The sequence below is a fragment of the Hevea brasiliensis genome, chromosome 2 (genome assembly GCF_030052815.1).
Source record: "Hevea brasiliensis isolate MT/VB/25A 57/8 chromosome 2, ASM3005281v1, whole genome shotgun sequence".
Lineage (NCBI taxonomy): Eukaryota > Viridiplantae > Streptophyta > Magnoliopsida > Malpighiales > Euphorbiaceae > Hevea > Hevea brasiliensis.
Window position 1 is genome coordinate 107,178,568 of NC_079494.1, and position 24,520 is coordinate 107,203,087.

General features: G+C 34.3%; 2 protein-coding genes and 1 non-coding gene across 4 annotated transcripts; all 3 read right to left on the bottom strand.

Moving 5' to 3' along the window:
* Nucleotides 1-54: 54 nt before the first annotated feature.
* Nucleotides 55-9,356, bottom strand: LOC110638918 (pentatricopeptide repeat-containing protein At1g05670, mitochondrial-like). The gene is made up of 10 exons (XM_058143149.1): nt 9,168-9,356; nt 7,991-8,106; nt 5,509-7,864; nt 3,314-3,474; nt 3,084-3,210; nt 2,880-2,931; nt 2,632-2,779; nt 1,822-1,884; nt 651-1,124; nt 55-544 (listed from the first exon to the last, which is right to left on the bottom strand). Exons 3-10 carry the CDS (start codon nt 7,784-7,786, stop codon nt 167-169), a joined length of 3,681 nt encoding a protein of 1,226 aa, XP_057999132.1. The 5' UTR covers nt 7,787-7,864; nt 7,991-8,106; nt 9,168-9,356; the 3' UTR covers nt 55-166.
* Nucleotides 2,527-2,597, bottom strand: TRNAG-GCC (transfer RNA glycine (anticodon GCC)). The gene has a single exon. It is a non-coding gene; the product is annotated as a tRNA-Gly (tRNA).
* Nucleotides 9,357-19,084: 9,728 nt separating the features above from the next.
* LOC110662959 (hydroxyproline O-galactosyltransferase GALT4) lies at nt 19,085-23,308 on the bottom strand. Of its 2 annotated transcripts, none has more exons than XM_021822137.2 (7): nt 22,263-23,308; nt 21,545-21,777; nt 21,164-21,454; nt 20,932-21,060; nt 20,603-20,776; nt 19,888-19,995; nt 19,085-19,788 (listed from the first exon to the last, which is right to left on the bottom strand). In XM_021822137.2, exons 1-7 carry the CDS (start codon nt 23,113-23,115, stop codon nt 19,582-19,584), a joined length of 1,995 nt encoding a protein of 664 aa, XP_021677829.2. In that variant the 5' UTR covers nt 23,116-23,308; the 3' UTR covers nt 19,085-19,581. The 2 variants fall into 2 exon arrangements, with proteins under 2 accessions (XP_021677829.2, XP_021677830.1); XM_021822138.2 differs by having other exon boundaries at nt 19,643-19,788; nt 19,953-19,995; nt 22,263-23,283.
* Between the last annotated feature and the right edge of the window lie 1,212 nt (nt 23,309-24,520).

Here is a 24,520-nt window from a genome sequence, read left to right on the forward strand (position 1 = left end):
AGACTGACGGATTTAGTCTGTGTTGAGACTTTTTTAAAGATCATTCGGCTTAACTTATGAGCTTATAAACTTTTTTTTCAAGATTTAATGATAATTTCTTGATAGCATTAGAAAACAACACACAAGGCATACACACTAGCTGAATAAGGATGATATGGTTACTTAATTAGGAGGATGCGGCTTTTGCAGCTCTGTATTTGGCTTCAGGAGACTTTCCATACTCAACAAGCTTGTCGACTTCTGGCTTGACATCCTTCACAGCAGGATGAGAAGAGAAGGTGTCAGCCCATTTTGCAAGACCTGGAGTTTTTGCTTCATCTAGCAGCTTCACTTCACTTATCTTCTCTAAGGCTCTTAACCACCCCAAGTAGCAACCAAATGCTATGTCAAGGTACCCAATTTGGTCTTCTCCAAAGAAAGTTTTCCCTTTGCTAATCTTCACAAATGCATCCTCCAGCAGGTCAAGCCCATCAACTATTGTCCCTATAACATGATCTTTTGCCTCTCCTTCAGCAGTTAAAAGGATTCTCAAATTTGGAAACCACTGCAAAAAATCAAAATAGTTCAATTGTAAGCAGAGAAATGAAGAATAAATGCATGTTTGGATGAGCTGCTGAAGCAAGATCTTGCAATAAAATCTTGCAATATACCTTCTCATCGACATAGGTGCCCCAAAATTTTGCAATAGCACGATCATATGGATCAGAGGGAAGAATAGATGGACCAGAAGACCAAGTCTCATCAATGTACTCTACAATGATGAGAGACTCACAAATAGGCTTGCCCTTGTGAATGAGAACAGGGATTTTCTTGTGGACAGGATTAGATTCAAGAAGGAGCTGGCTTTTTGATCCAAGAGTTTCCTGAAGAAACTCATAGTCAACAGATTTGATGTTAAGGGCAATTCTTGCCCTCATAACATATGGGCTAAGCCATGCTCCTAGAAGCTTGAGCTCAGTCCTAGCCATGGCTGTACTGTGAAAAGCTTTTAGGGAAGCAGACGGGTTAAATAGGCATGGAAGGGGAGGTTGGAATAGCGTGTGAAAAAGGTGGTAGGTGTTTAATGTGAAACAAGATGGTGTACTCGTGGAATTGGAAGAGCAGTTGGCTTCTTCTATGAGAATTCATCCCACAAGTTCTGGGCATTTATGCGCAAGTCATTGAAGTGTTTTCTGTAGAACGAATGATCTTGGGGATCTAAAGTTTGACCCTGAATTTCCATAACCACAAATATTAAATCTCTTCAATTGTGGTTGATATTTGGTGATAATTAATCCTTAGAATTAACTAATTCATAACTTAACAATATATATTTTTTTATATTATAGCAATTTGAAAATTGCAAACTCAATGCTTATAAGCACTTCATGCTATGAGAACTCAAAATTAATATATTTTTTGATAAAGATTAACAATAATAATTATTACTGTTATAACCTTTAACTATTGTTAATATTATTTAGATACTTAAAAAAAATTATATAAATATTTCATTTCATTAATTTTTATATAATTAATAATTACCTTATTTAAATATTAAAACTCACAAAAATAACATTTAACTTTCTATTAAACACATCAAATTTATCTCTCTAATCATCAAATTCTGTGAGCATGACTAATAACAGCATCCTCTTTTATAAGATAAAAATATACTTCAAGAATAATAAAAAAAAAATTTATTTTGATTGAAATTGTTTAAACATATTTTTAAATATTAATTAAAATTATTAATATATTTATATTATATAATAACTTTTTAACAAGAAATGGGAACTCAATTATTGTGAACGATTTATCGATGGTCCACCGTCCATGTACCAGAAGACTACTCGTGTGGCCAGCGGCGAAGCCAGGTAATCTTTTTAGACCAATTATAATACACTAAGAATATAAAATATATAGTAAATGTAAATAATATATCTGGTTAAAAAAAATATAAATAATATAAAATATTAAATTATAAACATTTTTTATCAATACATAATAAATTATATAATTTAAAAAATAAAAATCAATCAATATTAAAGTACCATACTCTTATACTATTATATGACATAATATTATAAAATTAAAAAAAAAATTATTAAAATTAAAGAGATAAAAAAATTAAAAATTTATAAAACAATTATATATATATATATATAAAATAAATATACATTTAAGTTAATTTATCTAAAATTTTAAAGATCAATTAATAAAAAATTAAAGTTGATAGACCTACTAAAAATTTTTGAAAATATTGGAAGGGTTAATAATTAAACTAAACTAAATAAACTTTTTTTTTTACAATATAAAATAAAAAAAAAATTGGTTGAGGGAATATTGGGAGGGTTAATAATTAAATTAAACTAAATAAACTATTTTTTTTTTACAATATAAAATAAAATAAAAAATTGGTTGAGGGTTGGTGGGCAACCCGTAGGGCTGAAACTCAAACAACAAAGCACTGAAATTCCGTGCCGTGATGGATTTTAATCATTGACTTCTGTAGTTACTTCTGTCAGAAAAGGAAAAAAAAAAAATTGCACCAGCCGGGAATCGAACCCGGGTCTGTACCGTGGCAGGGTACTATTCTACCACTAGACCACTGGTGCTTTCCTGATAGATAATGCAAAATCAGAATTTTACAGGTATCGTAATTCTCAGGATCTTTCCAACCCCAAGAACCTGTGACGCATTACAGGTGGTGAAAGAATTGTTAATGGAAGATTGATGAAGCTTATGGTGACGGCCGGCCACCACAGCAAGAAGAGTTGTGAGTTTAGAAGGATGCTTTCTGTTTATATAAACACATTACTCTAAAGTTGCACAAATTCTGGAGGCCTGTAAAATTGTAAGGTGGTCATGGAGAAAAACTTTGGAAGACTTTCAGAAACTTTGATGAGATGAATAACATTAAGCCGAGCATATCAACAGTAGAAGTTGAACCTTGAAAAACAAGTCACCATGAAATATATTAAACTAATTCAATTAAGTAAAAAATAAATGAAATAAATAAAAATTTTGAACACAAGGTATCCCACAGCATGCATGTGATCTTTTTTCTTCCATTACAATTTCAAATCTCGTTTTAAGAGTACCAATGTGAGAATAAACCGTGGGCATCTTTTTGAGCGCAATCCTCCATAAAAATAAACTAACACCATTAATAGTCTCAATCCTTGACAAACCAACAAAATTAGTTGCAACTTGCAAGCATTTGTTTTCCTTGAAAGATCAATCTCTGATTGGTTGTCAAGCTATTTTACTCTGGCTCCCAAAACCAGTATTTGGTCTGGCTCCCAAAACCAGTATTTGGCTTTCTTCTTACCTTAGCTTCTATAATTTGATGTGTCCAAGATTCACCTTCATCAGGCTTGACCCTGAATTCCAACTTTGCCAGGAATTTAAACAGTTCGCACCAAAATGCTGCAACCACTCGAATTATTTGTTGGTTCAGGACAAGGCTTATGAAAAATATACAAACACTACCTTAAAGATTACATATAAAGGAGTAAAAGAGAAGAATCTAGAACCAAAAAAAAAAAAAAAAAAAAAAATTCCTATGTTTCTAAGGTGAAGAATTTAGAAACATAGAATTCTATGAGCAGATTAATGTGGTAACGGGATTGAAAATTGTGATACCTTTATCATTTGATTGTGATAACGGACATCTTGGAAAATTAACTGAAAAAATGACTCTTAGAGAGGATGTTTATGCATGTGATAACAATAGTCCACGGTAATTCAGCTGCATCTGCCCTCTGGTCCTTGTGGAATGCTACAGTGGGGTATCACATTATGTTGCCACCTGGGTGGAACAAAGGGTTATAACCACAAAAGAGAAAATCTCAAATACATCCACTACTTTACATCTAAAGAAATCATTCAACCTGTCACACCCCGGCTTAGTGGGCCCCAGCTCAAGCCCCTCTATGGGTGGCCATCTTGCCAGCGTACCCCTCTAGAGGCCGGCGATGCAACTCAAATCGGTACTGTCCGCTTTGGTGGAGTTCAATCCCTTCGCCCTGCAGAGCTAGGATTCGATCCCATATCACCTCACGGATTTGCTTCGCCTCTTACCAATTGAGCTCCTCACGGATTTGCTTCGCCTCTTACCAATTGAGCTGCAGCGCGAAGCAAATCCGTGAGGAGCTCAATTGGTAAGAGGCGAAGCAAATCCGTGAGGTGATATGGGATCGAATCCTAGCTCTGCAGGGCGAAGGGATTGAACTCCACCAAAGCGGACAGTACCGATTTGAGTTGCATCGCCGGCCTCTAGAGGGGTACGCTGGCAAGATGGCCACCCATAGAGGGGCTTGAGCTAGGGCCCACTAAGCCGGGGTGTGACAATAAAAAAGGTGCAGCTCAATTGGTAAGAGGCGAAGCAAACCCGTGAGGTGATAAGGGTTCGAATCCTAGCTCTGCAGGGCGAAGGGATTGAACTCCACCAGAGCGGACAGTACCTTGTGAGTCGCACCGCCGGCCTCTAGGGGGGTACGCCGGCAAGATGGCCACCCAGAGAGGGGCTTGAGCTGGGGCCCGCTAAGTCGGGATGTGACAATAAAAAGGCGCCTTTTTTATTGTCACACCCCGGCTTAGTGGGCCCCAGCTCAAGCCCCTCTATGGGTGGCCATCTTGCCAGCGTACCCCTCTAGAGGCCGGCGATGCAACTCAAATCAGACGCCCCTTTGGTGGAGTTCAATCCTTCATCGCAGAGCTAGGATTCAACCCATATCACCTCACGGGTTTGCTTCGCCTTACCAATTGAGCTTCGGATGTGACAATAAAAGGCGCTTTTTATTGTCACCCACAGTGGGCAGACTCAAGCCCCTCTATGGGTGGCCATCTTGCAGCGCCTCTAGAGGCCGGCGATGCAAATCGATCTTGTCGCTTTGGTGGAGTTCAATCCCTTCGCCCTGCAGAGCTAGGATTCGAACCCATATCACCTCACGGGTTTGCTTCGCCTCTTACCAACAGCTCAATTGGTAAGAGGCGAAGCAAACCCGTGAGGTGATATGGGTTCGAATCCTAGCTCTGCAGGGCGAAGGGATTGAACTCCACCAAAGCGGACAGTACCGATTTGAGTTGCATCGCCGGCCTCTAGAGGGGTATGCCGGCAAGATGGCCACCCATAGAGGGGCTTGAGCTGGGGCCCACTAAGCCGGGGTGTGACACAACCTCATCAACGTATTCTATATCTCAAATAATACTCCACCTTAACACTAGGCTGATATGATCATTTAGCTTTAACAAAAGCATATTGAAAATAATGACATCAGGACTGAGCATCATTACAACTCAAAATTGGCTGGCAAAGCAAACATGTTACGGAACTATGCAATAATCTTCTTATTATAGCATATTAAAGACAAAAGAAGCCAAGAGGAAAGCATTACCATGATTCTGAAATTGTTCTGAGAATAACATCTGATCATGCTACGCCAGCCTATAAATTTGTTTCAAATTTGCAAGCTCTTTCCATGATTGTCAAACTAAAATATTGTAGGAGAAAACCCAACTATCAGTCTCCATTCCTGGCTTCATCCACCAGGCACTTCTCTATTGCTTCATCACAAAGCTCAAGAGTGGTTTCCAAGTTCCCTTCTTCATAATTTATATCAACAAAAAGATTATATATTTCTGCATCAGCTACCAACCCTTCCCTTCTCATCTCTTCAAATAGCTCTCTTGCCTCCAAAAGTTTCTTCCTCTTGAAAAAACCCTTGATGAGAGCATTATAGGAACTAACCGTGAGGTTAAATCCCTTCTCTACCATTTCTTTGTGCAAAAACCATGCCTCTTTCATATTCCTAGCTTTACAGTGCCCTTTTATTAAAATGTTATATGTGTTGCTATCAGGGATCACTCCTTGAGCACACATGTCCCTGTAAATCTCAGTTGTAGTTCGCATATTATTTCTAACACAGTACTGCTTCATAATAGAATTGTAGGTAGTGGCATTTGGCATTATGCCCTTCTCCAGCATCCATTTTAGTAGCCTTTCACCCTCTTCCAGCATTCCTGACAAACAAAAACCATTCATGAGCACATTGAATGTGACAACTGTAGGTTGAAGCCCCCTATCCAGCATCTCACGCAGAAGCCCGTGTGCCCTAACCATCTCCCCTGTCTTACAGTAAGCATCCATCAATGTGGTGTAAGTGATAGTATCAGGATACATCCCTGCTTCCTGCATTTCTTCCATCAGCCTTATTGCTTGTAATATATTTCCCGCTTTGCAAAGGCCATTAACAATTGAGTTATAAGTGCAAATATTTAATTGAAGGCCCTTTCTGCACATCTCATGAAGAAGCTCATTCGCTGTGTCTAGCTCCCCACATTTACAAAGGCCATCAGCCAGTGCAGTGTATGTGACAACATTTGGAGCAAGCCCAATTTGGACCATCTGATTGTGAAGGGAAAAAGCTTTTTTCATCTCACCTGACTTGCAATAACCATCAATAAGTGCTGTATATGTAACCTCATCTGGCTCCAACTCTTTTTTAAGCATTTCATTGAAAAGTCTTTCTGCTTCCATCATCTTTCCCGTTTGAGAAAGCCCACAAATAAGAGCAGTATATGCTACAAAATCAGGAATAATTTTCTGAGACTCCATCTCATCAAACAACTTATATGCAGCTTCGGTATTACCCATTTTACAGAAACCATCAATTAGAGTTGTATATATCACATTATCAGGATAAACTCCTTGGTTAATCATCTTCCTCAAGACCTTCTCACCTTCAACAACTTTACCACTTCTACACAGAAGAAGGATTAGACTGCTATAGGTATATGAGTTAGGCTTCAATCCGTTCATTTGCATTTCTTTGACAAGCCACAACACCTTTTGCAGTTCCCCAATATGACAATACCCATTGATTATGGTGCTATAACTTACCACATCAGGAATACAGCCTTTGAATTCCATTCTCAACAGAAAAAGATGGGCTTCTTTTACTTTCCCTAATTGAAAAAGGGAATTCATAATTATATTATATGATGCGGTGTTCCAATGGACACCCACTTGAGGAAATTCACTAAAATCCTTTATTGCCATCCCAAGCATATCAAAATTCCTTGACAGCTGTGTGAGATATAAGTTACAAGAATTGACAGAAACAATTACTCCATAATTCAACAACTTGTCAAATAATTTTCTTGCTTCACTTAGCATTCCTAATTCAACAAGGACTTGAAAGAAAACATCAAATACATTGGGATCTGAACCCCAGTCCTTATAAGTGTAAATCAGTCGGTCAACAAAATGAGTGAATGAAAGACTGATATCCAAATTCGGTTTTGACCAAAAATCAAAAATAAGTTCATGAGCCATTTTAAGATCCTTTGAAGCCACAGCAATTTGAACAACAATACAACGGGCTTCAAGATTTGGGTCTCTAAGCAGGCGTGCCCAGTCAAAGAAATTTAAAACCAATTCGTAATCATTCTTGATGTTCATAAGAACCCAAATTAGGTGGTCAGACCTAAACTTGGATTCATAAGGCTTAAGAATGCGGCAGAGGGGCTCAGAGCGGCGTAGCTTTATTGCCTTTGAGATTTGATGGACAAGTTCAGAGTCTTTAATAGTGGGTTTCTTTGGGGAATAATCAGGAAAAGGTCTGGTATTGATCGAGCTTGAGGAATAGAGTTTTCGACTCAAAGATCTTCTAACAAGTAACTGCAAATGATTTCGAGGGAATCCCAAGTTGAGATGATGAGAAAAAAGTTGAAAAGAATGCCTAGAGTAAAAAATGGCAGACCTCTTCATGTCTATTGGAGAAACCCATAATAACGACATTTGAGAATTTGTGTAACGATGCCGTGGCTCCTCTCCATGTGGAAGAATCAGAGGAAAGAGACTTCATTAGTCCATCACCTACAAAGAACAGAGTTTTCGACTCAATGATCTTCTAACAAGTAACTACAAATGATTTTGAGGGAACCCCAAGTTGAGATGATGAGAAAAAAGTTGAAAATAATGCCTAGAGTAAAAATGGCAGACCTCTTCATGTCTATTGGAGAAACCCATAATAATGACATTTGAGAATTTGTGTAACGATGCAGTGGCTCCTCTCCATGTGGAAGAATCAGAGGAAAGAGACTTCATTAGTCCATCACCTACAAAGTACTAACAGTCATTCCAAAATTCGCATACATGACATAGGCAAGTTAATACAATTTTAAGAAACTTTACTGGCAAATTTTCCATACGCCAGCAACTAAAATGTACAATTATCTAATTATTCTAACCATATGAAAGAGTAGTTACAAAGCAATAATTGGCATAAAAGAATTTCTGTAATATGGAAAACTGTTTGAAAAAAATTCTCATTCTTAAATTTACAATTTTATGCACATCATAGCTGCAAATTTTTGAGAAACTTTATTGGCATTTTCAAATGTACATTTTTGTATTAATTCCATCTAACTAACAGTGTATCTACAAAAAATAATTAGCATAAAAATTGTTTATAAGAATGGACTAAGCATGATAGAAGGAAACAATCATTTTTGTGTTCAAAAATTTCGTTAAGCTGCAGGTGGCTTCAGTTCTACAGAAAAATAACAAACTACTGCAAATTGCCATTATTTAAATAAACCAGTCTGTATGTTACAGAAGGCACCCAATAAAGCAGCTACACAAGAATGCTAACCCACTTAGCATCAATAAATCTGCCTAGCAGGTTTCCTAAGGTCATGGAACAAAAAATCTATCAACAAGTGTCAACTAAGTACTGTACAGAAAGGCCCTTAAACATAAATCATAAGATATTGTATTTATAAAACTTCAATGGTGATCAGTTTGCTGACAACTGCTAACTTAAACCAAATTGGCACAACATAGCCACATCCTACCAACACTCTGTTTTTTTGGTATTACCATAATTTATAATAGCTGCTACGAAGAATTCAAATAACCAGTGAAAAAAAAAAAAATCTTTGACACATTCCTTCAAACACCTCTTTATCATACATAAGATCCCCCGAGAAAAGAAATCAACAACAATGTGTAATTCCATTATATAGAGATTCTTCCATTCTTATTTCGAAAAGAAACTGAAAATTCATACGGTATTCAGACTTCAATGAAAAGCTAAACAGGAAAACGGAGAAAAAGCCGATATAAAAACGAGGGAAATTAGAGAAACCAATTAAATGGGAAGGGTAAAAAGCGATACCTTGAAGATAAACAAGGGTTTCAATGGTTGTTTCTCCACAACCAGTGAATGTCAAACCTGACTCGATGAAGCTAAATGATGGCTTCAGTACCAGCTCCTTCGGTCGAGGTTTCGCTTAGTGCAATCGTAACCATTCCGACTTCACATTCAGACTCCTAAGTGAAACAACTCCGATCGGCTGATTTTTAGATTCTGCTGCTATGCTTGCATTGCAGGCCTTGGGCCTTGTAATTTCTGATTATCAAAGAAACCATACCTTTGAAAAATAATAATTTTAATCAATGATTTTGGCTTTGATTTATATAGATTTAATTTCATCGATAAAATGATTTATCCATTTAATTTTAACACAATTTATTATTAATTATAAATTAAATAATTAAAATACCATTAACTTTACTTTCATTTTTAAACAATTATATTTCTCTCAACTTTTATTAATGATCACTCCATTCAAAATTTTTATCAAAACATATATTTTATATTTTTTATACTCAAATAATTATTTATTTTATATTTAAAATAATATATATATATATATATTTATTAATATGTTGCTTTTACACCGTGTCTTAAATTTTTAAGAATATTTATACTCAAATATTTGTTTTGTAATGTATTTTAAGAATAATGAAAAATTATAGTTAATTTATTTTAATCCTTATAATTTTAGATTTTCTTATTTATAAATTATAAATACAGTCACAAAATTAGTTTATAGTACGATATAAATATTTTAGCATAATTACTTTTAAAAATTTATTACATATTTAAAATATATTTTGGACACGACATATGAGGATTATGTTAAAAAAATTATAATTAATATATTTAGATATAATATATGTATATATTATATTTAAATGTAAAATGTATAATTATTTGAATATATTTTTAAAATGTAAAATATAAATCATTTAAAAATAAAATTTAAGAAATGTAATTATTTGTTTAAAGCAAGATAAATTAAGAGTATTTTAGTTAATTGATCTATTAATAAATTGAATAAATTTAAATAGATAAATTATTTTATTGACAGCATCAAATTTGAGTGACAGACTTGTTTTTTATTTTTTATTTTTGTAATACTGACTTGTTTCAAATTGATACTGAAGAAATTGATATATAATTTTAAAATATCTCAGAAATTAATTTATAATTTAATTTAACATTTTAAGTTTGCGTCATTACACGATTCTCTAATCAAATTCTATAATTGAACTACCCATCAATTCCAAGAGAGTGTTTGATTTAATTATTTATTTTTAATTTTTTATTTAAAATATATTTTTTAATTTATAAATTAAATTAAAAATAAATAATTAATTATTTGATAAAATTATTTAGAAATAACTTTTAAATAATTTAAGTGTTTGATTAAAATGTGTTTAAAAGTAATTTAATTTATTGAATTTATTAAAAATGATATATAATTAAATGTTATATTTGTTAAAATAAAAATTATATTGATATTTTTAAAAAAATTATTAAGAAAATATAATCATTTATTTGGTCAAATAGTGATTTTAAAATAAATAGATAAGTTATAAGTAATATATCATTACTTATAACTTTTGACATATTTTAAGTAGTTATTTTAATTTATTAGTCAATTCAAATATTAATTTATTTATGACTTTTTACTTATAAGGAGGTTTGACTGGCTTATAAGTTAAATAAGGCACCCTCTAAGTCAACTTAAAGGAGAAATTTTGTCTAATTTTTATATTTAGGACAAAGTCGTTATCATGAATCAATGTGAAACAACATGCCCCCTCTCCAATATAAAATTCGTAAATAAACACATATAAGAGTGGTCCAATATTAAAGTATTAAAATATGATAAAATGTTAATACCATATAAAGAAAATGAATCGAACTTAACTATATGATAACACAATCACACGGTATTAAAAAAAAATAGATACAAGATTTTCATAATTTAATAATAGAATTTACGTCTATGGATAAGACGAGAGAAAAAGTTCTACTATGATGAAAAAGAGCAAAATATATTGACTCAGAACTCTCAAAATGCGAATATCATGTGTTCTTTGAATTTCTCACAATACTGCGCAAAAGGTAGAAAATATAATATTTATACTGATACATATCACGAAGGCAATCGATACCACCACAGATCTCATAAAATATTTCAAATGAGTTGCAATATAAAACTTTAAGGCTAGATCATGATTTAAGTTTATAAAAATATATACAAAATTCAATCCACATAAATAACAATAATTAGGATCTTTTAAAATTCCTAAAATTATATATTGTGGCAGTGAAATGGGTTGCATAGATTTTTCTTGCCTAGTTCAAGTTCATTTTGAAATCAAGACACATAATATATAATATGACTCGCCTACTAAATACATAAATTTTATATATTTATGTTTTGATTGGATCAGATTTAGGTAAACATTTCCCTTTGTACATTCAAAGTCACTAGAAAAATAACAATGAAGTGCTCATCCAGTCATTGTTTGGCAAAATTTGCTTCTTAAATGCACATGAAGTGTGTTGAATATACAAATTAAAAAATAAAAAATTTTTATCTAAACATGATACATCATAAATTTAAAATACAATATGTAGTATTTATATATTTATTGAGTCTCATTATATATTTTGTATTATATTTTTATTTTAAATTTATCATAAATTAAATTTAGAAAAAAAAAATCCTTGAAAAAGTAATCTTTATTCGATTTTATCAGCCTTACATGTGCAATGGCAGCAAATAGCAATGCCTAGTTTTTGAGATTTTTTTTTTCTTCACGTAGTAATTAAAATGGCATTAACGACCGGGTTTCAGCTCATTAATCTAATCAAAGGCATATAATTAATTTTAGTTTAGCTGGAGCTTAGAGAGATTTATATAAAAGCCTAATATTAATAAAATTCGAACTCTAATCAATAAGATGTATTCAAACTTTAATTATATAATAAGGCAGAAAGTAAATGCACGTACTAAGCGGTCTTTATTAAAAAAAGGGGGAAAAAAGGTATAGAAGTTGCTAGGCTCTTGCAGGAAAAGTGAACCACATATATATAATGCAAGATTTGTATATATATACACTGGCATTGTTTAAGTTTTAGCTTAAAATTGAAATTATAATGGAAGTTCCTTGTACCTTTGGCAGCAAAACCAAGAAATAATAGAATCACCAAATGCACATTTTTAAGTAGACAATAATGCCATTAAAACTGGTAAATGTTATCAGAGTGCTGAAAACAAGGCATCTAATAATAGAGAAAAGCAAAAAGATGATCAAAAGCTTGCTGGCCTCACACCGAAAGTCACCTACAAATCCCCTAAAACAAAGTCTCTGCCCCTTCTTTCTCGCTCTCAGTTTCACCCCTCCACCTAAAGAAGGTAAGACTCTGGTTTGCTGCTTCCTCGATATATATATATATATATATATATATATATATATATATATATATATATATATATATATATGTGTGTGTGTGTGTGTGTGTGTGTGTGTGTGTGTGTGTGTGTGTGTGTGTGTGTGTGTGTGTATGTATGTATGTATTGTATCATATAGGATGACCAATGCTTCACATCTCATCAATACTTCTCTTATCTCCTATATTCCTTTCTGTATAGAAATGAAACTCGGGCACTCTTATTTTGCTCTGTTCTCCTTCTTCGTTTTCATTACTCTTCCCTCCTTAATCTCATCCCAGGCCTGCCAGAATTCCTGTGGCAAAGTACCCATCAGGTATCCATTTGGTACTGGCCTTGGCTGTGGCGATCCACTATTCCAAATTTATGTAACTTGCAATCAAGACAAGCTCACCTTGACCACTCATGCAGGCTGCTATCCTGTCACTGACATAGACTACACCAATCAAGTTATGTACATCTCAGATCCTTCTATGTCAACCTGTGCTTGCACCCAATCAAGCAAAGGCTTTGGCCTGGACTGGGATGCCCCTTTCTCGTTTCATGATGATACTGTCTTGACATTGCTTGACTGCTCCACTTCTTCGCCTATTTACAAGACTGTTATGGAAAGTCAATCATTATATTATTTCTGTGTATATTCTGTATTCTGTATTCCTATTTAGGATTTCTTCCTAATTAGTATAATACAATTATAGGAATCAATTGTATATAAATACCCATGTACAGATTAATTGAAATCAATGAGAATCATCTCTTTCTACATCTCTTTCTACATGGTATCAGAGCAGGCCATCTAGGGTGACTATTTGTTCTCACCACCCAGCTCAGGAGAGACCTTGGCCGCCGACCGGCCAATGACTAAGACAGGAAAATTAGGTGCTAAGCCTTGTAGTGCACCAATGACTCCAAATTTACAACTGTTAGCAGGGGATAGTGAGTTGTTTGAAGATCCAGAGAGATACAGGAAATTGGTAGGAAAATTGAACTACCTTACTATCACTCGTCCTGACATTGCTTATGCCGTTAGTGTGGTAAGTCAGTTTATGTCTTCCCCAACTGTTGCTCATTGGGAAGCCTTGGGACAAATCTTGTGCTATCTGAAGGGAGCTCCAGGAAAAGGTTTGTTATATGGTAATCATGGGCATTTGAATGTTGAATGTTTTTCAGATGCCGACTGGGCTGGATCTAAGGTTGATAGGAGGTCAACTACTGGATATTGCGTTTTTGTTGGAGGAAATTTGGTGTCTTGGAAAAGCAAGAAGAGTGTAGTTTCTCGATCTAGTGCTGAATCCGAATACAGAGCCATGGCACAATCAGTATGTGAGGTAATGTGGATATTTCAATTACTAGATGAGACAGGTTTTAAGACCCCCCAACCTGCGAAATTGTGGTGTGATAATCAAGTTGCTCTCCATATTGCTTCTAATCCGGTATTTCATGAGCGGACCAAACATATTGAGATTGATTGTCACTTTGTTCGTGAAAAGATTCAACAACAGATCATCTCAACAGGACATATCAAAACTGGAGAGCAGTTAGGAGATATTTTCACAAAAGCTCTGAATGGAGCTAGGATTGACTACATTTGTAACAAGTTGGGCATGATTAACATCTATGCTCCAACTTGAGGGGGAGTGTTATGGAAAGTCAATCATTATATTATTTCTGTGTATATTTTGTATTCTGTATTCCTATTTAGGATTTCTTCCTAATTAGTATAACACAATTATAGGAATCAATTGTATATAAATACCCATGTACAGATTAATTGAAATCAATGAGAATCATCTCTTTCTACATCTCTTTCTACATGGTATCAGAGCAGGCCATCTAGGGTGACTATTTGTTCTCACCACCCAGCTCAGGAGAGACCTTGGCCGCCGACCGGCCAATGACTAAGACAGGAAAATTAGGTGCTAAGCCTTGTAGTGCACCAATGACTCCAAATTTACAACTGTTAGCAGGGGATAGTGAGTTGTTTGAAGATCCAGAGAGATACAGGAAATTGGTAGGAAAATTGAACTACCTTACTATCACTCGTCCTGACATTGCTTATGCCGTTAGTGTGGTAAGTCAGTTTATGTCTTCCCCAACTGTTGCTCATTGGGAAGCCTTGGGACAAATCTTGTGCTATCTGAAGGGAGCTCCAGGAAAAGGTTTGTTATATGGTAATCATGGGCATTTGAATGTTGAATGTTTTTCAGATGCCGACTGGGCTGGATCTAAGGTTGATAGGAGGTCAACTACTGGATATTGCGTTTTTGTTGGAGGAAATTTGGTGTCTTGGAAAAGCAAGAAGAGTGTAGTTTCGATCTAGTGTGAATCCGAATACAGAGCCATGGCACAATCGGTATGTGAGGTAATGTGGATATTTCAATTACTAGATGAGACAGTTTTAAGACCCCCAACTGCGAAATTGTGGTGTGATAATCAAGTTGCTCTCCATATTGCTTCTAATCCGGTATTTCATGAGCGGACCAAACATATTGAGATTGATTGTCACTTTGTTCGTGAAAAGATTCAACAATGATCATCTCAACAGGACATATCAAACCGGAGAGCGGTTAGAAGATATTTTCACAAAAGCTCGAATGGAGCTAGGATTGACTACATTTGTAACAAGTTGGGCATGATTAACATCTATGCTCCAACTTGAGGGGAGTGTTATGGAAAGTCAATCATTATATTATTTATGTGTATATTCTGTATTCCGTATTCCTATTTAGGATTTCTTCATAATTAGTATAACACAATTATAGGAATCAATTGTATATAAATACCCATGTCTACGATTAATTGAAATCAATGAGAATCATCTCTTTCTACATCTCTTTCTACATGGTATCGAGAGCAGCCATCTAGGGTGACTATTTGTTCTCACCACCCAGCTCAGGAGAGACATTGGCTGCCGACCGGCCAATGACTAAGACAGGAAAATTAGGTGCTAAGCCTTGTAGTGCACCAATGACTCCAAATTTACAACTGTTAGCAGGGGATAGTGAGTTGTTTGAAGATCCAGAGAGATACAGGAAATTGGTAGGAAAATTGAACTACCTTACTATCACTCGTCCTGACATTGCTTATGCCGTTAGTGTGGTAAGTCAGTTTATGTCTTCCCCAACTGTTGCTCATTGGGAAGCCTTGGGACAAATCTTGTGCTATCTGAAGGGAGCTCCAGGAAAAGGTTTGTTATATGGTAATCATGGGCATTTGAATGTTGAATGTTTTTCGGATGCCGAAATTTGGATCTAAGGTTGATAGGAGGTCAACTACTGGATATTGCGTTTTTGTTGGAGGAAATTTGGTATCTTGGAAAAGTAAGAAGAGTGTAGTTTCTCGATCTAGTGCTGAATCCGAATACAGAGCCATGGCACAATCAGTATGTGAGGTAATGTGGATATTTCAATTACTAGATGAGACAGGTTTTAAGACCCCCCAACCTGCGAAATTGTGGTGTGATAATCAAGTTGCTCTCCATATTGCTTCTAATCCGGTATTTCATGAGCGGACCAAACATATTGAGATTGATTGTCACTTTGTTCGTGAAAAGATTCAACAACAGATCATCTCAACAGGACATATCAAAGCGGAAGCGATTAGGAGATATTTTCACAAAAGCTCTGAATGGAGCTAGGATTGACTACATTTGTAACAAGTTGGGCATGATTAACATCTATGCTCCAACTTGAGGGGGAGTGTTATGGAAAGTCAATCATTATATTATTTCTGTGTATATTCTGTATTCTGTATTCCTATTTAGGATTTCTTCCTAATTAGTATAACACAATTATAGAAATCAATTGTATATAAATACCCATGTACAGATTAATTGAAATCAATGAGAATCATCTCTTTCTACATCTCTTTCTACAAAGACCAATGTGAATAGTTATAATAATAGCACCACAGTCCCTCAATGTGATAGAACTGGTGCACCCATTTGCAGTTTCTTGTACTCTTGTCAAGCTATCAGCATGCTTAATCTCCCTATCTCTACTTGTTGTGTTTACACTCCAGTAGATCTTGGACCGTCATTTGAAATGGATTTACAGAAGCTGCAATGCCATTCTTATCCTGGGTTTTATAGCTTTAGTGGCCAGGAGGCTAATCCTGAAAATTGGAAGTATGGGACAGCACTAAAGTACAAGTTTAATGTGTATAATAACTATCCTAGTCCATGTGCTAATTGCGAGAGGAGCAATGGTGTTTGTGGATATGAGGGAGCTTACAATTCTTTTGTCTGTAACTGTCCTAATGGTCTAAACACGACTTCAGACTGTTTCTTTGTATCATCATATAATCAGGGTTCAAGCCTTCTCCCATGGCAGACAGGTATCATTTCTTGCTTCTTTTTCCATTTACTTTGAACTCTCTTTCGAGTTTTGATGATGTCTCGTATGATATTGTTGTTATAGCAGGCAAATGGTTAATCTATTCCTTGGCGTTCTTTCTGGTTTGGGCCTTCCTTTAGGGTGGTGTGATGAAGATCATCAAGCGACGGATTTCTAACCTCCAAAGAAAATTGAAAGGCTGTTTAGCCAAGGTTTATTGTTTGCATAAAGAGCACAATTAAGCATATTGTATTATGTCTTCAAATATAAGAAATGTCCAAAAGCCGATAGTTTCAGTTTTTTTTTTTTTAATTTTTTCCTCTCTTTTGGAGAATAATACATACGAGTTATAATAGTTTTATCGTAACCACTAATTAGGTGAGTTCTTGCAATTAATGATCAAAATTTAACTATTGCATTTATTTTAATGAGAAAATTTTATCTAAACTTAATTTTTTATGAACTTAAAATATAAATATATGGATATCACATATTTTATATATGACTATAATTATACTATTATATATTTTGTATTTACAATAAATTAAGTCTAAATAAAAAAATTAAGTCTTAGGTAAAAAAATTTTGTCATTTTAAATGCATATAAAAATATTAAATGGTTAACTTCACTCACCTCTTGAATTTTAACCATGCTTAATTTTAATTTATAACAGAAATATTTTTTTTTAATATTAATTTAGTAAACAACACAATTGTAACATGATTTTTACCCATTTACATGTTACATGAGTGATGTGGCACATTCATGCTGACATTAAAGAGAAAAAAAATATTGTCTTTCTTTCACACCCTCTTTGTCTTCCTCACACTTTCTATGTCTTTGTTCCTTACACTGGCATACACACTCTCGATAAAATATTACGTCATTGATAAATTTTAGCAGTTGATTATATTAGTACTCGTTATAATTAATAATTATAATAAATGTATTTTATAGTTACTTAATTTAAAATAAAATAAAATTACTTTATTACAAAAAATAAGACGATTTAACTAAATTTTATAATTTATCTCATTAAATTTTTATAAAATAAAGTTTTTTTAAAGTAATAAATTATAAAAAAATTTATTAATTTAACAAAAAAATAAAATTTCTTTTACTTAAAAAAACATATATAATATTTTTTAAAAATGTTAAAAATATTATAAATAAAATTAAATAAAGTATAGTCACAGAGCATTTCACATTTATCACCTATTATTTGAATTAAAATTTAAGATATTAAAAAAATTGATAATTTAAGATATTAAAGAAATTTTATTTTTTTCTCTCATGTTAATAAATTTTTTATCATTAATTATTTTATTAAAAAATATAATTTTACAAAATTTTAATAAAATAAATTATGCATCCAATAAAACCTCTTTAGGGTTCAGCGGTTGTTTTCATCAATGAAGGGTGTGGTTAGAAGCGCGATATCAAAAGGAGTCCAACGTTGTTTGTCACGTGCCCAACCGCTTCTTGGTCTGGCCTAATTTAATGTTTTTCTTTTGTGAGCCTGTCCAATGTCGTTTTTCACCTGCCCAGCCGCTTCTTGGTTTCGTCTAATTTAATGTTTTTCTTTTGTGAGTCTCTCTCCTCAATTCTCTCTCCTTCGGCGATCGCTTCGCTGGTCACCATTTGTTAGAAAATGGGGCTTAGGGGTCGTTGAACGTGGTGGAAGTGATCCCTAGTCTAATCATGCCCCATTATTTTATTGCAAAAAATGATGTTGAAAAGCTTCGATTGGGGAGATGACTTCGCGAGTAGCAACTTGCTCTTTAATTCACTCTCCCCCCCCAGTTGTTGTGGAGAATGGACCTAAGCATAGAGAGAGAAATGAGTGGGTGTTTATGACTCGATAGTTGAGAAAAGAGCAAGGATTTGCGAGTGAAAGGGAGATACCTACACAGTCGTGGCATAAGCCTCCAATTTTGTTCATACTTAGTTGAGCAATAATTTTGACAGCTCGTAACATAGAGTTGGTGACTTGTGAGAGTATCCACCGGTTAAGAATCACTTTCACTATAAAGTATCTCAGGCCCTACTTCTTGAATTTGTCAAGCTCTACAAACAGTAAAGTAGCTTTATATATAATTAATTATCATCACCACTTCATAGCTAACTCCCCACTTATAACAAGCTAAAATCAACCACAAATTAATTTAACAAGGAATAAAGTTTAAATTCCCCCAGGTCCACACTTGGAACATCATCTTCTCAATTAAAAACAATAATATAATAATAACTAAGCTAATTATATCCATGTTTATTCACCAAAAGAAAAAAAAAAACCATGGTTATTCTCCACATCCTAGAAACCGAAACCACAATGTTTTCAATTCTTTCCACTTCAATGTTCTCCAACACTAGATTACAAAACCAGGATGTCTTCCATAAATTGTATAGCTCTTCTACCACTACCCACATTATTGCTATAGGATTCTACAGAACCAAGTGAAATTGGTTCGGTTGTGGCTGCTTCAAACAAAAAGAAATATTTTGAGTGATGATTGTAGCCGAGGAGGATCGGAAACGTCCATTATGTCTTCAATCATTTTGAATATATATACAGAGATTTACTAAGACTGCAAAAACTTGCTTCTCGGGGTTTCTTCCTTCTTCCTCTCATGGCTGAACACTATCATTCTAATCATATTATCATCTCATGCTGCAGCACTGGGGCATTCCCTGATTTAATTTGTCCCAGAGGCATATCATCTGCCTTGGAGATTGGTAATGAGCAGTATAATAATCTTCAGTGCATCCATACTGGCAAAACTTAAAGCTATGCACATACTCTACAGGTTTTGAACTGTTGAACTTTTCCACCCACATCCCCATGCTCACATCTTCCATCTTAAACAACTGCACAAGGAAGACATAGACTCAGATTGATCCTTCAACTACCACCATTATACACACACACATATGAGGCGAGAGCACAGGTAAATAATTGTAACATACTCTCAACTTATGACTTTGAAACTCGGCCACAATAAATTGTGCAATGTCAGAAGAGATAATATAACCTGGACCATTTGCATAGGGTGGGTACTCTTCTTCTGGCCATTCCTGAATCATCAACAGTAATATATACATAGTCAGCAATTGTTTTTGGAATTGGCAATAAATCAGACTCCCTTAGGATAAGAGTCAACATACATATGCATTGAAAAGCTATACACATTTCCGGGTAGATGCTCATATTATCTATTTTAGTCAGCTAAGGAGGAGCAGATGAACTATTTTATCCAAATGGGTATTAAAATTGATTGACTGAAAAAAAATATCCAAACCATTAGTAGAATCAAACAATTTTGAGAATACCTAATTTGGGGTAAGAGAAAATGCATTGCTACCGAGCACTATAATACACAATGAAAGATAATTTTTAACAAACAATATTATCATATTAATTTAGACAGAGATTCAACTCTATCAAAAAGCAAATAAGATAAGGAACTAAACTGCAACAATGAGATGATTGGGGAAAAGCGTATAAGAGAAAATAAAAGGACAGGGAAAAAAAGTTTACTTTTCCTTCTATATCCAGATGTGCAAAAAAAAAATGCAGCAATATACTTTCAAACCACCACCTGAGTGCAAAGATTACAATAAACACAGAAAGCAAACGCAGCATGATTAATTATGGCATTCTCCAAAACTTTTCGAACAATACCTCGTATGTCACAGCCCATTTTCCGCTACGGAAAACCCTGTGGTAGTAGTTAATGTTTCCAATATACAGGCTTCTATCACTGGGCACCTTCTTTGCTTCCTGTATCATGGCCTCCACCCTAACAAAAGTGTCATCATCACATTTCATAATATACTTTGCAGCCATAGTATGAACCTATCAACAGCCAAAATAAAAGGAAATATATAAAATTCTACTTAGAGAGGGATATGAAAGTGAAATGAAGAGAATAATTACTCATAATAAATAAAACTGATAAACATAAGGAAAACAAGAATGAAACAGTAAGCAACATTTGATCAATCACTCACCCCATATTCACATATGGCAACTGTCTTCAATACAACAAGGTCATAATTATCCATGTAAGGAACGATAATGATATCACCAAAATAATCTGCTTCTTTCTTTAGCTGTGCATTTATTTCCTTTCTTCCATTCTGTCGAATAAAAAATATAGTCCAGCAATTATTAATATTTTTCAGCTTATAGCATAGAAAAGAGAGATGCAAAGGTAAATATGACTTTATATTCCAAGCTAACCAGTGCTACAAAAAAACGAGCCACCACTTTTGAATATCGCATCAGCTTATGCTGCATCCAGGTTTTCCTTACAGCCATCCGCTCAGCAAAATGGTTGCCAGCAGAGAGGATGCCAATGAAAAGCTCAACTTGCCCATCAAGAACAGGTGGTGCTTGCCACTTCCTGAACATCTCAAGATGCTGCTGTGGTGCAACACTTGGATGTGAGGAAGGTAAGGAAGCAGCAAAAACAGAATGCACATCAACATCCCCGTTCAAATATAATCCAGTGGCATCCTCAAGAACAAATCCCTACAAACATTATAAAGCGTTTGAAGATTATCTGCAATTCTGCATTTGTCAAAAGATTAGGAATTTTTGCGAGTTTACAAGGTTACTCACGGTGTGATATGGAAAAGAAGTGATATGTCTGCCGTCAACACTGATGTGATAACCTTCCATGCCAGCACTCAGAGTAAGAACAAATAATTTTCCCTCGGCAAAAGGGAATGGCCAGGTGAATGGGATCTTCTTTTTTCGTCCGATCAGTCTGTTCAACCACCATGCGGCTTTTGAATCTTCTGAGTTAGCATCATCATCACGAAGCCATTTCTCACATTTCACTAGCCCATCAACTTCATAAAATCCATTAAGAAAAATAGCAACATGGTTAATGTCCCATCAACATTATAACGTTAATAAGCTGAAAATGAATCACAGGGTAGAGAGAAAGAGGAAGGATGACAAAGCGAGCTGTTGAAGCGAACTAAACTGAAACCATCTACTGGGGTTGAAACAACCTTAAAAGCAGCGACTAACAAGGATAATGAAGGTATCTTAAAAATTCTAAAACAGACAAGAAGCATCACAACAAGACTGACAGGATCAATTTTCAAACAATTCCACAAAGGCCCTTGACAAATAATGAAATCAATTCACCATCACTAAATAATTGACAGCTACAGTAACAACGAAAATTACACTGACTCTGAACAGGATCATATCGGTAACATATTGGAATCATCCTTGAATAAGCTCTGCATGTAAACTCCTACTTAATAAAGTCCAATGCACTGAAATTGCAACAGAAATAAATACATGCCAAAGCAAATTCACTCACCAGTTTCTTCATCAGCCTGAGAACTCCACCCCTCACACCGCAATGGGGTTCCCCATTGCATTCTGTAGCAAGTATTCTGCTCTATTACAGGTTTCCCACTCCAATCACCCTTCAATCTCGGGTTGAAATGGAGAATTCTTGGTGGCTCCTCTCCATCAACGGTCTTCAACCCCTGTAACTCCATCATGAACTGCGATACCATCAGTGCCTCCTCCCCCTCCTTCAGGGAAGCTATTTTTGGGTCCTTTTCCTGGTGGGCCCACCTCGGACTCCCCACCACCGTTATGTGGGACCCAAGAGTCAGGCCGCAGGGAAGCTCTATGATCCGGTTGCGGGCCAAAAATACCAACCCGGATAAAGCTATGGACACGGGGCAATGTTCAGTGCGATTGTCGGCGGTGTTGCTGTTGTTGATCAGGTTGGCTTGAATTTTACCTGACTCCAACTCTTCCCATAGCTTCTTCCCTGCCACCCACGCCTCTTTAGCGGCCTTGTGGAGTACAGAGAACTCATCGGCAATATCAGAGGCATCGAAAATAGTCTCATTAAACAACAGACTCGACAATCTTTTCGTCTCTCGCATTCGCCTCTCAGGGATCCGGTGAAAGACCTGAGGAGGGTCCAACACCGTTCGAGCCACTCCATCATTTTTGGCCAATAAGGGTCTAGGCAAAGCGTCGCTGAGAGAGCCATCGCCGGGCACCAACCCAGATTCATACCCATAGCCAGTTTTGAAAATGAGAGGGATTTCAAGGCTCATGAAGAGCAAATACACAAGAAGGACGGCCATTAAAGCCTGAATCAATGTGAGTCGTGCCATTGGCACCAAAGACTCCACCTTGACTCGCTTCATTGTCGGTGGCTCGAAAGCAATGGAAGTTAAATGCTAAAATGGGTTGATATATCGGTCCCTTTTAAACCTAAATTTCGAGGAATCTGCTTCTGATGCTTCACGCCTATCCTGCATACACTCCACAGAGAAAAGCACACACTCTTTGCCATAACCGGCTGGAAATCCCACTTCTTTGCTTTGCTGTAGTTATTAGCATTTGAAACGACGCGTGTTTTTTCCTTTTTTTTTTTTTAAATAAAAGATTTTACTCTACTATATTATTTAAAAAATTTATTAAATTTATATAATTAAATTCAAAATAATGAAAATAAATTTATATATTATAAACAATTTCAATAATTTATCAAAATTTACATTTATTATCATTTGTATATAATTTTTTTATACTATTATAGTAGATGATTACAACAATTTAGTTACGGTTAATGTGTTTCATAATTTATATTTTAAATTTAATTCTTATGGTAATAACTATATTTTTGAAATTTAATTGAAAATATAAATTATTAATCCGGAATATAAGTATATAGATATATAATTTTTTTTAAATAATTTTATTTTAAAAATAATTAGTGTGAGGGACATGTGTGGTCATAGTTACTTGATAGCAATACTTTGATCATATTTAAAATATTATTTCTTTCTTTGTATTATTTAGTAACATATTATTTATAATAATATTTAGAAATTATGAGAATAATTTATAAAAAATTATTAAATAAAGTATTTTAATTAGAATAAAAAAATAATATCATTATTTTTATATTTAATAATTAATTTAATCATTATTTTTATTAAATATCTTTTTTTTTTTCATCGTATAGTTGGTTAATATCTAATAACTAGTAAAATAATTAACAATTATTAATTATAACAGTTAATCTAATAATTATTTTTATCGAACACTTCTACTTTAAATCACTATATAAATAATTAATTATTAATAATTAATATTTAACAGCTAATAAAATAATTAATAGCTTTGTAACAACTAATAGCTACTAAAATTATCAATATTATTGAATAAATTTAAAAATTATGAAAGGTAACGCTTTATGAATTATTTTCTTAATTTCTATATAATAATTATGTCACTAAATAAAATAAATAAAAGAGATAATATTCTAAATCTAGTGAAAATATTAAATGATTAAACAATACTTTAAAATTGTTGTGAAACAGAAGCTTAAAATATTTTTTTTAAAAAATAAAGTTGGATTAATGAGAATTTTTTTTAACGGATTAATGAGAATTTAAACTTCAAAGACCGTTAGGAACATCATTTGATTTGAAGAGTAGTGGGATACTTGATTTGAGGCTGGTGGGGCTATTAATCGTTGAATTTGTCCCTTCTTGTGCAATAATTTTTCTCTATAAACATTGAATTTAATGGACAACTTTTTTT